General features: G+C 36.1%; 1 protein-coding gene across 2 annotated transcripts; it reads right to left on the bottom strand.

The window, feature by feature from the left end:
* Nucleotides 1-1,479: 1,479 nt before the first annotated feature.
* LOC128995242 (sperm-tail PG-rich repeat-containing protein 2-like) lies at nt 1,480-14,974 on the bottom strand. Of its 2 annotated transcripts, none has more exons than XM_054420192.1 (11): nt 14,715-14,974; nt 13,261-13,365; nt 12,082-12,240; nt 11,149-11,379; nt 10,316-10,405; nt 9,300-9,495; nt 5,664-5,833; nt 4,680-4,757; nt 4,163-4,304; nt 3,257-3,369; nt 1,480-1,775 (listed from the first exon to the last, which is right to left on the bottom strand). In XM_054420192.1, exons 1-11 carry the CDS (start codon nt 14,829-14,831, stop codon nt 1,653-1,655), a joined length of 1,524 nt encoding a protein of 507 aa, XP_054276167.1. In that variant the 5' UTR covers nt 14,832-14,974; the 3' UTR covers nt 1,480-1,652. The 2 variants fall into 2 exon arrangements, with proteins under 2 accessions (XP_054276167.1, XP_054276168.1); XM_054420193.1 differs by having other exon boundaries at nt 1,481-1,775; nt 9,300-9,450; nt 14,715-14,972.
* Between the last annotated feature and the right edge of the window lie 6 nt (nt 14,975-14,980).

The following is a 14,980-nucleotide window of genomic DNA, read 5'->3' as shown; positions in this document are numbered from 1 at the left end:
ACGGAACTATATTCTCAAAACGCGGAGCACATTTCTTGCCGAGGAAAAATAGCGGAGTGATACGGACCGCGGGTACTACTTTCTATAGGGAGGCCACCATTTGTGTTGCCAGCTGAACCTAAAAACGTGTTGTATAGTGTTTGAAAGACTAATTATTTATATGCTTTATAGTGACTGTAGGAAAAATATAATGTGTAACACGAGTGAAAAAGGCCTTTGCTGCACTCGAGTGCCACTTTCACCACTAGTTACACAAATAACTATCTCTGCAGCGCCCTCCACAGCTGCGCGCGCTGCTGGCACTGCCGCTCAACACATCCCCACCTAAAAGACGAGCAAGTTGTATGTCGGCCGGGTCGATTGACGAACAGTTTGTTTCTCGCATATAATAATTTAGTTTTACAGGTCGGTCAACTGGACTGACGACGAAATGACTTGTCGACGTACTGGTTTTCAGTATTTATCTATTTAATTAAAAAAGACTGTCTAGTGGCCAGACGACCAAGTATCTTGTCGGTCTACTGGTGGCCCCCCTTTTCTAGTAGAGAGAAAATTCCACTTCTTGTCTGAAAATTGTATTATTTTCATTATGAAGCACATAGAGCGTAAGATGGGTTCCGAACCACCAGGTCTCATAATATCCACAGTCTTTTGGATTATCCTGTGGCTAAAACACGATTAATTGTTTGTGGTGATGGCAGGATTTGAAAGTATGGACAGAAGTCCCGCGCTTTAATCTATAGACGCATAATGTAACCAACCTGTGATTTAATGGGCAATATTTATTTACATGAGTCCATTAATCTTATACTCTCATACGAGCTATGTCTGGTTGTGCGTTTGTTTGTGGGTCTGTAAAATTTATCTTGAAATCAATTGGAATGATTAAAACTTAATTGGTGAAAGCCACAACAGTACGAAAACTTATATTTCACAACACATCTCTTTTGGAAATAACAAAAATTAACAATAACCCCTTATATTTTTCGCCTCTGGAAAAATAAAATGAAAAAGTAAATCAGTCCCGGGTCCTGGTTTTACCATAATACCTAAGGTAATAGCTTATTTTCTATATTGGAGTTGTTGAACAAGTTTATGAATACTCTAGTCTTTAATTTTTTTCTTTAAGTTTGGGAATGAGCACTTCATAACCAGAAAATAAATTATTGTTGGTATAACATATTTATAATCTATCAATAAAACTTTAAGCACAAGATAAAAATTTTATAGTGTGACTTTTGTGAGCGCCTGCAAAATGTAAGCCGATTTCTGCAGTACATAACAGTGTTGGAATATTGAAACGTAAACTGAAGGAGTTTATATGCTGTTTACATGTTTGTAGAAGAGAAATTAAATTAAATTAAAAACGTTTATTTACCCCAATGTAGATAAAAAATTTGAACCAAACAGAGAGTACAGTATACAACATTAAGTTGAAATTTGCCGTACTTATGGGATAGGCCTACATGGCAGGTGCCTGTGCGTAGGAATAATATGTATTTGCTTTCTTCTAGGTAAATCCATAGATTAAACATAATCCTCACAGATATTGAAACAATGTCAATTTTATTGGTAACAACCTAAAGACAATCCAGAGAGCAAAGTCTAGTTGGAAGTTGGAAATGGAGAAGATGGAAAACACCTCAATTGCATTACAACAACTGATCATTTTTCCCTCTCTTAGGCTTCTTTTTGTTTTTTCTTCCCTTGGGCGCGTGTTTTAATGACACATTGCTGGTATCCAATACTCTAGAAGTTGCATATTTGGGATGGATCTGAAACAATAATGTGATGTGATTATTGCAGTAGTATTGCAGGTCTTCAAGTGTGGTAAGAAGAAACAAATCTAAAAAAAACTCAACTCACCATAGGGTGTCTGACAATAAAAATACCTAGGGATGGACCAAAATTAGCCACTTCTTGCAGAATTAAGTTGAAGTGTCAAAAGCTAGAGAGGAATGCCTTCACAGAAAGTGGTAAGGGAAACCAAACAATATAGTAGTACCATCTTCAGACGAGAGCTACAAGTGGCCAACAACCTACTATCTTCAATATTTCTTCAGATTATAACAACCTACATGTTCTAGGAAGACCAAGACCTCAACTGATGGCATCTCAGACCAATCTTCCCAGTTTCACTTCAAGGATTCTCTCCTTGGTGACTTAATTAGTACCCACACCCTCAAGGCCAGCCCAAGATATTAGGTGGACTGCTGAGGGGTGCCGGGTGGATGCTACCAAGCCTCTTTTGTATGGTGTCTGAACGGTACCTGAAGGATATCAGGCACCCTCCTGCAGTAAGCAGCCTTTCCCTGGGCATGCGGGGCTCTGTCCAGGCCGAATTCAGATCCGTAGCGAGAAGCTCGTGGGAACGCAGGCTAGTACTGCAAGTCATGGGAAGGGAGGTAAAATTTCATGATCTTTGAAGAACTACCCGAAACCAGAAGAACCTGGTGGATAGGACAATCCCCGTAGAGTAGTGCAGAGCGGGGCAGGAACCCGCTGGTACCTACGCTTCTTAGAACAGGGCATGGAACCTGAAGAAGCCAGGAAGAAAAAGGAGGAAAGGAAGGCATCAGCAGCGCAGGACAAACCGGTGCATACAAAGGGAAAAAGGGGGACACAAGAAAGTACCTCTCACACAGTGTCTGATTTATGTACTTTCGGCCCAAGTCCAAATCAACCCTAGCGGCTCTGTGCTTTTAAACAGAACTTTCTCATTACCCGTGGTCACTGCAAAATCATGAATACTTCACATGATCACAGGAAGATAATTATCTTCACCTGTAATCATGACAGATTACCTTTTTTTAAAAGAAAAATTATATACAAAACGCTGCGGTCCCTTTTGTTTGCAGTCCAAGGTGGCAGCCAAGTCAGACTTGCGGTAAATTTGACACTGCTCCTACACAATGATGATTTCTTCCGTATCAAGAGCTGAAGGAGAAAGGCAAAGCTTGGGATTGAATAAAGAGAGAAGAGAGAAGCAACCAACAGAATGAAGAGGAGAGGAACAGGACATTTTCCTATGAGAAGGAGTGAACCAGGACAAGACAAGTTAGCAGCCATTACAAATGTTCTAAATATCAGGACACATATCGTATTTTCACTTTAGCACAGTAAACCTTCATGAAGAATAAGCTAGTCTATAAACAATTAATACTAAGGCTGTGGCAAAAACAATCGTAGTTAGCTAGAGATACCAAAAATGTCCTTTTTCATAATTTGTTTAACTTTGGAATAGTTAATTTCATACCCTGTATTGAGCAGGTCCCGGAGTAATTTCAACAGTTTTGCTTCTTAATTTCATTCCAATAACTCCAGATTTTGAATTCAAAGACGATTGAGTTGTGTCATAAGTGTCTGGACCTGAAATAACAAAATTTTGAAAAATGTTTATTGCTCAAGGTAAAAATGTGTAATGCAAAACTAAGGAAGACATGCTATTTAGCTGTATTTAGATAAATTGCCTCTTCTTAAAACGATCCGATTTTACTGTTTTGTAAAATCAGATTTTATTCAGAAAAAATTCAAAACAATTACACAAAAATAGCCACATTGTGTAACTAGTGGTCGAAGTGGCACTTAGCTGCACACAAGAGAAATGTTTGGATGTGCACACGAGCCGTATGTGAGTGGTGTGCAAAGTTTCTCGAGTGCAGCAAAGGCAGTTTGCACTCGCGTTACACCTTATATTTTTCCTACAGTTACTATAAAACATATAAATAATTAGTCTTTCGAACACTGTACAACACGTTTTTAGGTCTCCAGGTTATATCCAAACATTGAACGAAATGGTAAACGCTGCACCAGCTGATCGTAGTCGTAATATCTTTAAGTGTTGCCAACTTATTTTCAAGCGTACACGTATTACGTGCCTAATAAAAGCTGTTTTGTGTTGTTTGGTTGGAATACTGGTGTACGGAAAAAAACTGTACAAAAAAGTAAAAAGTGTGCGACTAAAATAAGTAGATGCAGCAATTAGCAACTTTCTGTGCTATAATCAGTGCAAGGAAGGCCACTTTGTCAGATAACTGTGGGAAAAATTATGTTTTAAATCCAAAATTTGTTTTTAAGCATACTACTTTAGTAGGCCTACCTACTTAATTTAGTTTCCCGAATACCAAACACATTGACGTTTAATGATGATAAGTTTACCAACCTGGGCTATAGGATCTTCTCAGTGGTTTTATTCTCTCACTCGAAGTCAAAAATGCTGAGCATTTCTGTTGCAAATGGCTCGTGTGGGAAGACAGCAGCTTAATGGATTCACTCACAGAATATGTATTTGGTCCTGGCAAATTCTGTCAACAAGAAACATTACTTTTAGTGTTTAATATTTTGAGCTCATATGATGGAGTGGGAGGTCCTTCAAACGGAAGACCCTCCTCTTCTTAGGGGAAACTAAGGTAAAGTATAAAGTTATCAATACAAAGGGCTGATATTTAAATAGGAAACGAGAAATTTATTGTTGGTAAAAACTACTGGGGATTTAGGTTGAATCTGGTTTTAAGTAAAAACTTTCTGAATTTAAACTTTAGTTGTATAGGTTTTGCAGAGAGTTTGGCTATTAATTTATCTAAACTTACACTTTTGTGATAGCTAAGTTGATCCAATAAGAAAGGAAGGATAACAAATCACAGTTATTATTTGACTCAATAAAACCTTAAGATATTTACCTGATTTACAATGCTGAGACCTCTTTCTACCCCTGAGGCAAACATAGAGCTTTGGTTTTTGTCTCCCTTTTGCTGGAACTGAATTTTTACTCAAATAAACTTTAAGTTATTCACATTGCTTATGATATTAGTTTAGTAAATAAAGCTGCTTAAAATAATAGTGGATTTGAACTTACATTATTGAGATTACATACAGTTAAGTTATTATCCTTACCACTCAGAGGACAGTGGAAATGGCCAGCATGGAAATAATCAAACACTTAGGAGACCAGCATCTTTAGCTGGAAGACATCACTTTTCATCATATTACACATTCTTTTTTTTACAAAATGTATATTAGTTCTTATGTAGTGATGATATCTTGGGAGCAGCTTTTAAACTAAAATAGTTCTGAACTGAGGGGGAAAGCTGTCATGATATAAAGATAAAAGTGACCATAACTGTGTGAGTGGTGAGCTGATGTTGAAAGAATTCTCAAGGCCGTTTTAAGTTGGGCCCGGGCCCAGGAGCTTAAGAGGGTTTACGTTTTTTGGGGAAGCAAGGAAGAGAATAATTCCCCCACAAAGTAGGTGGAGAGAGGGGCAATCATCTCTCGGGCCCATAGTGCATCAGAAGCAAACATCGTGCCTGATTCACGATGTTCATGACAACAATGTGGCCAGTAACCTGGCCAACCAAGTACAGAGGATTAAATGTCAGAATGCTTATTTTCACTGAAAACGAAAAACACTACTACCAGGGCTAAATAGGTTTGTATATTTCACACATTCCGTTCACTAAATTTAGGCGGTTTTAGGGAAAGAAATCTATTCCCTCCACTTGATCCTACCTTTTAAAACAACAGCTCAACAGCTGATGTTTGCCAAAACGTCAGTCAGCATCTTCAACATCAAGGAAAAAAGTAGTGGGGAACTTCCCCTCAAACCGCCTAAATTTTGTGAACAGACTATGGTTAAAAAGCTCACAGTACTGATTACAACGTACCTTCGGGTAGTACAAGTCTGGTCCTGGGATACACAAAACATCAGGTTTTGTAGTTCCAGTGTTCCTACTTGAGCTACTGTCAAAAGGAGCTGAAAACTGGGAATATCTGGAGTTTTCCCTCTTCTTCACTTCATTCCACAGTCCAAATTTTGGGGTGTAATCAGCTGGTCCTACAATAAAACAAAGTGATTGATCAAGAAGAGTTTTATTCATAATCAATGTGGATTGTGCAAGAATGGTCTAGTAGACTTCTATCCTGAATGTTAGGTTGTATTTGCCCATTCACCATGATGAAAATTTACTTGATAACACCGTGGCCTGACGATTGTGGCCCACCTTTAAGTCAAACTTATTAAACGAAAAAATTGTCTCCTACCACAAAAATTCATATGATAAATTGAGATAAATTCATGAAGTAACAATTAAGTGACACAGAATAACCTGATAAAACTCGAAGGTGTAATTGGGTGTATAGGAATAGTATATTTCATTACTAGGACCAAAAGTGACATTTTCGGTCGCACGCTCAAGTTTTTGTGTGAGGCGAAGCTGAACACAGGGAACCCCAATTTCACGTGCAAGGCGAAGCCGAGTATGTGAGAGCTATTTTCACGTACGAGGCGTAGCCGAAGATGGGAATAACGGAGCAAGTGCTGGATGATAACTTTCGGTACGAGTTATGAACGATACTTTTCATCACGACACAAAAACACACTAACACAGTTAGCAGACCTCAGTAATATTACAACTATTTTATTTCTCAATTAATTTGATTGGACATCAAAATAAAATTAAATCTTCTAAAAGGAAACCTACGTATATTTGTTAATAAATTTTGTTTAAAAATGAAAATAAAAGAATAAAACAACTTTAAACAATACATACAGCTGATTCAAATCATTAAATTAAACCGTAAGAAAACACTAGCGCGCGTAGATAATAAATGTAGAACTAATTGAGAGCGAGGGAAAATCAGCTGATCGATTTTCCCTCGCCCTAAATTAGAGCTTGAGAATCGACTACTTTCATTGATGTCAGCTGTTATCGAAAATAGTTACTTTCATTACGGAGTGAAGAAAAATTATAAACTCCAGTCTGCAATGATTTCAAATAATCACTGGTTAAAAATCAAACAAACTACTCGTAAGGATCTTGAGCAATGAAACAACAAACAACTTAAGCTAAAACGTATGTATTTTGCTGTTATCTCTGTGTGTAAATAACATTTTATTTGTTAATTCTGGCTTAGGTTCACTTTGAGGATGAATTGCGCAGTTGGACAATCGGTTGGTGATTCTCTGTATTTCAAAACATCTTACACAACAGAAAAGTCATACGTAATTTTAAAATCTAATGGATGTTGTCAACATCAATAATGTTCTATTCTGCAAATATACAGAGTGGCACTCGGGAGACGGACGGTTTTCATCTGTGCAGTACCATTTGAGAGTGTGGCCGTGGGAGGTGGTCATGAAAATGCATAGCTCTACTCTACACAAGACACCATTTCATTAACTCAGTCACTATGGAAATGGAACAGTGGGACTTGCAACGTCAATTGTTTGACTATAGCAGTTTCATAAGAAGTGGTAAGGCCATTTACAGCTACACGGCGATTGTTTCTTGCACGGTTTAGTGTAGATCGACATTGAGCTGTTCCGAGCCCTAAAACAACAATCCTCAGATTGGTGACAAACTTCAGATTGACTGGAAACATACTGGATTCAAAATTAGTCTAACCAATTCACGATTAATTCGTAGCTCACTAGCATGATGTCTAACTGACCGTCCTGGGCTTCTGTCTGACTGCTTCTTCCCTTACCCTTTCAACATTTTCTGGTGTCGTTACAAAGTGTTTGTGGCCAGGATGCATCTTATCCAGTATGTTTCCAGTCAATCGGATGTCTTTCACCCATCTGAGGATGGAACAGCTCAATGTCGACCTATATTAAACCGTGCATGAAACAATCACTGTGTAGCTGTAATAGACTCACAACTTTTCATGAAAATGCCATAGCCAAACAATCGACGTTGCAGGTCCCACTGTTCCATTGTGACTGAATTAATGAAATTGTGTCTTTTTTAGAGCAGAACTATGCCCACGACAACCACCTCCCATCCCACCACCACACTCTCAGTACTGCCTAGATCAAAACCGTCAGTCTCCCTGTATGTTCTAAGATAGAACTGATAGATGTCTGATAGAAAATTACTGCTATGAACTTGATCTTGGTTGAAGCCAACAAAAAAAGCTTTTATAGTTGCTCGATCTAATTAAGATCTTTAATGTGCCGTATGTTTTTTACTTCTTTTAATCAAAATCTTACATATAAAGTTGGACATGAATCACATTACATCAAACACAAAATCAAATTGACTGCAGAAATTAAATTGTATGTTAACAAAATTAAGTTTTCAATACCATATCAAAGTTTTAATACCGTTACCAAACTCAATAATGTTCTATTCTGCAAATATATAATCTAAGTAAGAACATACACTTAGAATATGGACTTTGACAACATCCATTACATTTTTCAATTCTTAGTTATTTATTCTTGGAATTATGTGTGCTCCTGTATGTAAGCTGCTGGCTTAATCATGACTTGACAACAAAATCATCAAAAATTCATTTAAAACCAGGACACAACATAACGTAAGATGATGTGAGATGGGTAGGATGTGTAGCTTTATTGTCCCTTTAAGTAGCTTTATTGTTTCACAAGTTCAGCTGTTTCATCAATTGGATAGATAAGCTAATTTCAAGTTGTTAGTTAATTTCATGTTGTTAGTTATAATTTCATGTTATTTCTGTGTCTGGGGTTGAAGGTATGACTACTGTCTTACATATAATTATCAGTCATGTTCATTTTCATGCGTCACTTTGGGACTTCAAAATCCGTGATATATATTTAATAATTAACAATTTTCTATTGCAAATCCTATCAAAACACAAGATCTAACGTAAGTTATTTTCTATTTTACATTTCATAAAAGTAACATTACAATATTTTTTCTCGAATTCTAAAACTGTTTTTCTTGTGGGGCCTTGGATAACCCCATTTTCGTATGAATTTAAACAAAAATTGTATCATGGCCTTCATTAAGGTTTTGATGTAAGCAAATGTAAACTTGAAAAAGTTCAGATGATTGACAACAGAATTCAGCACAAACTCTGAAACTTTAAAAGCCCATAGTACAAAGGGCTTTCACGAGATATCATCCAAACCCGCAAAAGGCACATCTAGAGGATACGAGCTTTAAATTGATACCCAATATGCATATAAAAATAAATACCTAGGGGTCGATTTGCTGAATACGAAAATTCAATAAACTATTTTAATAACATAGATTCCAATTGAAATAATAATCCACAATCAAACATAGATATTGGTATAAAAACTAAATTTTGTTACCATACAATTTTATATCTGCAGCCAATTTCATTTTGTGTTTGTTTGTTGTAAGATTCCTGTCCAACTTTATTTAAGCTTTTGATTAAAAGATTAGCATTATGTTAAATATCTAAGATAGAGCAATTCTAAAAGCTATTAGTGTTGGTTTAAATGTTATCTAAGTTCAATCTCATAGTAGACATTTTCAGTTCTTTAAGAGTGGATTTTATCCAATCCTCACCTGGAAGTGGGCCTTGGTGTGATGGAGCAAAGCGGTGTGCTGTTATGTTGAAAGGAGACACTGTAGGGAGAGCTCTCTCTATGGAGGACCTAGGATCACAGTAGGCTGCTGGTCCCGGCCCGTCATCGTCAGTACGGTGTAAACTCCCTCGCTGGAATTTCACAATGTTGTTTGGTATGAGATAAACATACCGTAACTGTGGAAGGGGGTTTACGGTATCTCTGTAATTTTTATTTTTATTTAATCTTATTGAATGGCTTTTAGGGGAGGTATATTAGATTAGATTGGAATACTATCTAACTATATTTTATTTCAAGACCCAGTTTCAAGAACATGAATTACATTACTTAGATTACCTTTGTTGTTGTAGCCTGCAGTTCTTTAATAGGTAAGATGTTTGTGTCATCCTATGCATTTCGCCAGCTTGTGTGCCTATACTGTTAAAAAAATATCCAGTATTTATAAGTCCAGTAGTTCGGATAATGTGACTACGGACACGCAGCGGTGTGATTGTGTTGATCGAGCAGCCGTCACACAGCCCAAATACCCCCACCCCCGACCAAGAAATGAAACGGAGGAAGAAAGACCTATTGACGTGTCCTTCTTCACGTTGTCCGATCGACTTAACCGTGATACTAGTTACCGATTGTATGTAAATATATTTTTTAAATACAGTATAGACTGTTAGTGATAAGAAGACCTCTGAAGATGTCACGCAAGCTGGCGAAATGCATAGGATGGCACAAACATCTTACCTACCCAAGAACTGCAGGCTACAACAACAAAGGTAATCTAATAGCTAAGTAAATGGGTGGTTCTGGTTTGCCATTTGGATCCTAAAAAATGAAGTGCTTTTTGATGGTTAAAAATGGACCAATTTGTTCTTTATGTCTTATAATAAGTGACCCTGGGTCTAGAAACAGTGGTGATAGTCAGTAACAAATCTACACTAAAGTATATCCCATCTTAGTTCTTAGTTGATAATTTATTAATACATATTCTCACCAAAAACCTACCTTTGCTTTAGAGAATGTTCCCCCAACTCCACATTCACACTTTTTCAAATGTGAGTCATTTTGAGAGTAAGCCCCAGGCCCTGGCAGATTCTTTAACAAATAGAAACAGTCAAAAATGTATTTCTCTCATCTCAATAATTGAGATGAGGTTTTCCAAGAGTTGGCAAAGTAGGTAAAGTTATGTTAAGGTACTTGTTACACAATTCACTCATCAGAAGGTATACTATATTTAAATTCATTGTTAAGACCCTGAGCTGTAGATATTTATTGTAAGAATAAATTACTTAAGTCAAATAGCTCAATACTGGATGGTGAGTTTCATTCAGAACATGTTTCGACACATTGTGTCATCATCTGCTGAGTACTTTTACTTGTGAAGTTTTTTATTCCACCAGATGGCTTCGTCATTCGTACTGTCCCCGACCCGGCGTGATTGTATGTTCGTTAAATTACATAGTATTATTTTAAACACTATATCAGCCACCCCAACGTTTCAAGAACCAGCTAACGTAATGGCTCCAAGGAAGACCCTACTACTCAGAATCAGAATTCCTGAACACCTGACACAGCGCCGCTGCCGACGAGAGCTCTCTCTGGGCATCAAAATGTTAACTTTGTGTTATCACATTTATATAAAAAAAAACAAAAAAATCTTGAGCATTGTATAACTTTGACAATCTAAAATCTTTTGTTTTGACGCATGTACTATTCTCCCACGAATATGTAAATAAAGAACATTGTCTATTGTCTATTGTCAGCTAAAATAAGTATTGATCATACATTTCAGAAGTAATGAAAGTACACAATGTTCAAACAATTGATTAATCGCCTACCTCTCTGCAAAGTTTTCGAAGAAGAACATCATCATGTCTAAGCGAAGGTGCGTTGGCTTGATTCCTACTCCGTAGCTGCTCTTGGCATTTCTTCCATGGAGATTCCTGCTTTTCATTGATAGAATAGTCTGCTGGACTAGGCCCATCAGATATTTTGTATTTAAACCTTGTTGCTGTCTTATGAGACCAGAAATTACCTTTGTACTGCAAAGTCGTGAAGTTATCGTGTCCCTGGAAGATGAATTATTTTGTGTTTGAAAATAACCTTTTTCGTGAGATAAAACTTTAAGTAGGTACCGTACTTCAGTTTTAGAGTACTAGTAGGATATATTTAAAATGTATGTCTACTTTGAAGTAGGACAAATAAGTAGGTATCATTTTTTAAATGTGGTAAATTTTTTATTGGACGTTAAGAAGATTGAACATTTCTGGATATTCTCTAAAAATAGTTCGATAGAGGGTTAAAATAACCATAAAATTGTGTTAACTGTAATCACAGAAGTGATCAAAATTTGTATTTAAGTCCACCACTACACATGTACACAGAAAACTAAGTATGTTTGTAGTTTAAAATTTGGTGTGGCAAAGTATATATCAGTATTCTTTCCCGTAGGCTTAAGCAACAGTTGTCACCACTGAACTATTGGTCTTCCAGGGAAAGCCCGTAAAGTTGGTATTCACACTATCTACAAAATAAGATGTTTTGATGTTTTGGTGGTGTTTTGAGGATGTCTCATAGAATGGGTAAAATGTCTAAAATGTCAAAATAGTTTTACCGACTTAACAAGCGAAAGACCGAGATTTCAGTGATATAAGTTAACAGTATGCTGTGATTGGTATGATTGTAAAATTTGTTTGCTTGAAAGTTGGTTGAAGAACGGTGGAAGAAACTTAACTTATCTCAAGTACTGCACAACTAAAATCTTGCAATACCTTTGGATTGTAGTAAGTTGTTGGACCAACAGGTTTATTCTCCGGAGGGTTGTATATCTTGACCAGTCCATCCTCAGTGTCCAGATATCCTTCAGCTCCTTTCTCAGGGATAGTCGTCACTTTAGTTGAGCTGTTGCGAGGAGGAGTGCCTCGTTGAATCTGTCATGAGGAAGTACTGTATGAGTCAAGGTTAAACTAGCTGAGTGGATACAAAATTCAAAATTGATCCAACTGTTGGATCATTGAACTAGTAAATGGTTTTGGCTAGAGGAACAGCTGATCTTAATAACAAAGCTACTCATCATATTCTCCACTCCCCCTGCATTTATTTTCAGCTTAAAGCGGGTCCACACATGCATCACCGAGCGCCAAGCAGATACACTCGTTAAATCATGACTAGATACTAGTGTGTGGACAGATATTCGTCTACTCGTCATTCCGAAAATGTCAGTGCTTGTTTTGTCCCACTCCGTGTTGGTCTTTTTCAACAACTACAGCAACAAAAAGACTGCTTTGAAGTGAGAAATGTATGGTCATCTCTGTTCAGGAATCGGCAAATATATCAACACAAAGTAGTTGGCCACCAGTCTAATATTCTGCGATTCAGAATGACGCATGTGCGGGCCTGCCTTTATTTAAACTAAGTACCTTTATAAAGTATGTTGCTGTCTCAGTGTAGTGATTGAAGGATTAATTATTAAGTACTGAAAAATCAAAATGTGGAAAATCAGGTATCTATCTAATCAAAAACATAATAATTGTCTGTTAATTTTGTTGGTCTTGAGATTTCAACGTGGTTATTGATTAATTTTGTTTAAACAATTTAAAATCAAACTTGTCCATTCTGTAGACACCTTAATAAGTACGTGTTTTAAGCATTATTTGTTAATTTTTTTAAATTACAAAAATACAGTAAAGTAGCCTAATGAAACAGCTTTGTACCATGGAATGTTTAAATAACTGAGTTAATATAAAGATTTGCGAAAACCTTTTGTGCATCACGCTGTACTTATAAAGCATTATTCAGAGCATTTTCTGCTTAAAGTTTAAAATTTAGAATTCAAGTTTTTTCATAAATTTGAGTTTTGTCAACACTGATACAAAACTAGCCAATGTATCCAATATAGCATCAACAATTTCACCTAAAGTTTTTAACCATAAATTAATTTTAACACTTACATGTCCATGCAGCTTCTTTGCCTCTCTTGTCAAATCTGGTCCAGCGATGTAATCTTTTTCTCTGTAATAGAACCTTGGTGCTCTGTTTTGTATAGTGGTTCCACCCTAGCAGGAATTTATGCATTGTAAATTTACTGTAGGGTTGTGAATAATATGAGTAATACAACATGTGCCTGTTTATTTATACTATAGCTAAGGGGCTTTTTTAATAATATTTTTTACCTACAGTTAGTTTTTTTAATATGTACATTATGAAATTGATGGTTTGATATTGTTTACCATTAAATTAAAAGTTTTAGATCAAAATTTATTATTCATCCCATATGTGTACAAACAGCGTCTTGAAGGAAGGTTATATTTATTCCCTTTCATATTATTCCCAAAAACGATTAGGAAATTTATATTGGAATGACTCATTTATATTGGAACCGTAAAATAAAAACTTTGATTACAAATAAGTACATTTTCTACCACATAAACATCCTGGGATACATGTTCTACCACATAAACCTTCTGGGATACATTTATCTGCAGAAACATGTTATTTATGTTTCAATGACAGCAGTTGGTGGCATATGCACCCTTATTAGTGGATTTTGTTGAGGTGCGTTTTGCAGTGATTTGATTTGTCATGTCTCCAGGGAATAAATGGGACAGCTTCTGAATCAGTTGTGGAACTGTAGTGCTAAACATCAGACACTGAGCCATAGTGACCGATTAACCTTTCCAAACCTTACCAAGATGTTTATCCATAGGCAAGCTTAGTCTACTGGTAATATCAACCCTCTCAATAGACTATGATAATTTATGCAGGCAATGGACCCTCTTACTGTATACAAGCACTATACAAGGTGAATAAAACGTCTACATACCTTTATTCCTACATTTTAGGATTTTTAGGTGTACTTACAACTATTCGATGCCTTCGAAAACATATTTTATATTTGTTTGGACTTGGGTTTCCTATGAGGCTTTTATTTGTGAACGAAATTGTTCTCAAACTGGATGAATTAAATTGAGTCTGTTCTCCTGTGAAAAGTTTTAACATTTACGATAAAAAATTAAAATTTTCACTTTAAATGGCTGAACCAACAAGTCTAAAATACCTAGGTAAAACAACCTACAAACCTTTATGCTGTATGTATAAGTTGGGTTAGCTGTATGTCTAAGCAGCTTTCATTTTACATGTATGATATAGGCTAGTAAATATAAAATCCCTTAAAACAACCTTTCCCAGTACATATATATTTTGTGTAGAATCGTAGAGTAAGAAAGATGATCCAAGACAAAATAATGCAAATGTAAAGAGAAAAAGTTTTTATAGACAAAAGAAACTTTATCAAACATGAATTTTCTGGAGACTCGAAATAACTTGCAGCCTTACATATTTCTTGAACAAGTTCTACCTAAATAGCTTGATTCTTTACTTGTGTAATATTTTACACTGCACTTACCAGCCCCACACTGACAGTTGGTGGTTTGATCAAAAATATCAGACAAGAGGTAAGTAGCAGGTCCAACATTTTCAGGAGTTGTATTGATATGTTTACTGAACCTTGGAGCTCTGTCATACATAATTCAATAATTTGTTCAATAAAAAATCGTTTTTATCAAGAGCACTTCTAAATCACTTAAATTTTCATAATTTTTATTCTTCTATATTCTTCTAATAAATAGTGTCATTTACATTTTGAGAAAATTGTTATTATGCAACTAACAT

This window comes from Macrosteles quadrilineatus, unplaced genomic scaffold, assembly GCF_028750875.1.
Source record: "Macrosteles quadrilineatus isolate MER2022 unplaced genomic scaffold, UCM_ALF_1.0 Scaffold_5__1_contigs__length_97177068, whole genome shotgun sequence".
Lineage (NCBI taxonomy): Eukaryota > Metazoa > Arthropoda > Insecta > Hemiptera > Cicadellidae > Macrosteles > Macrosteles quadrilineatus.
The sequence above is the reverse complement of the archived record's forward strand: the minus strand, read 5'-3'. Positions and strand labels throughout refer to the sequence as shown.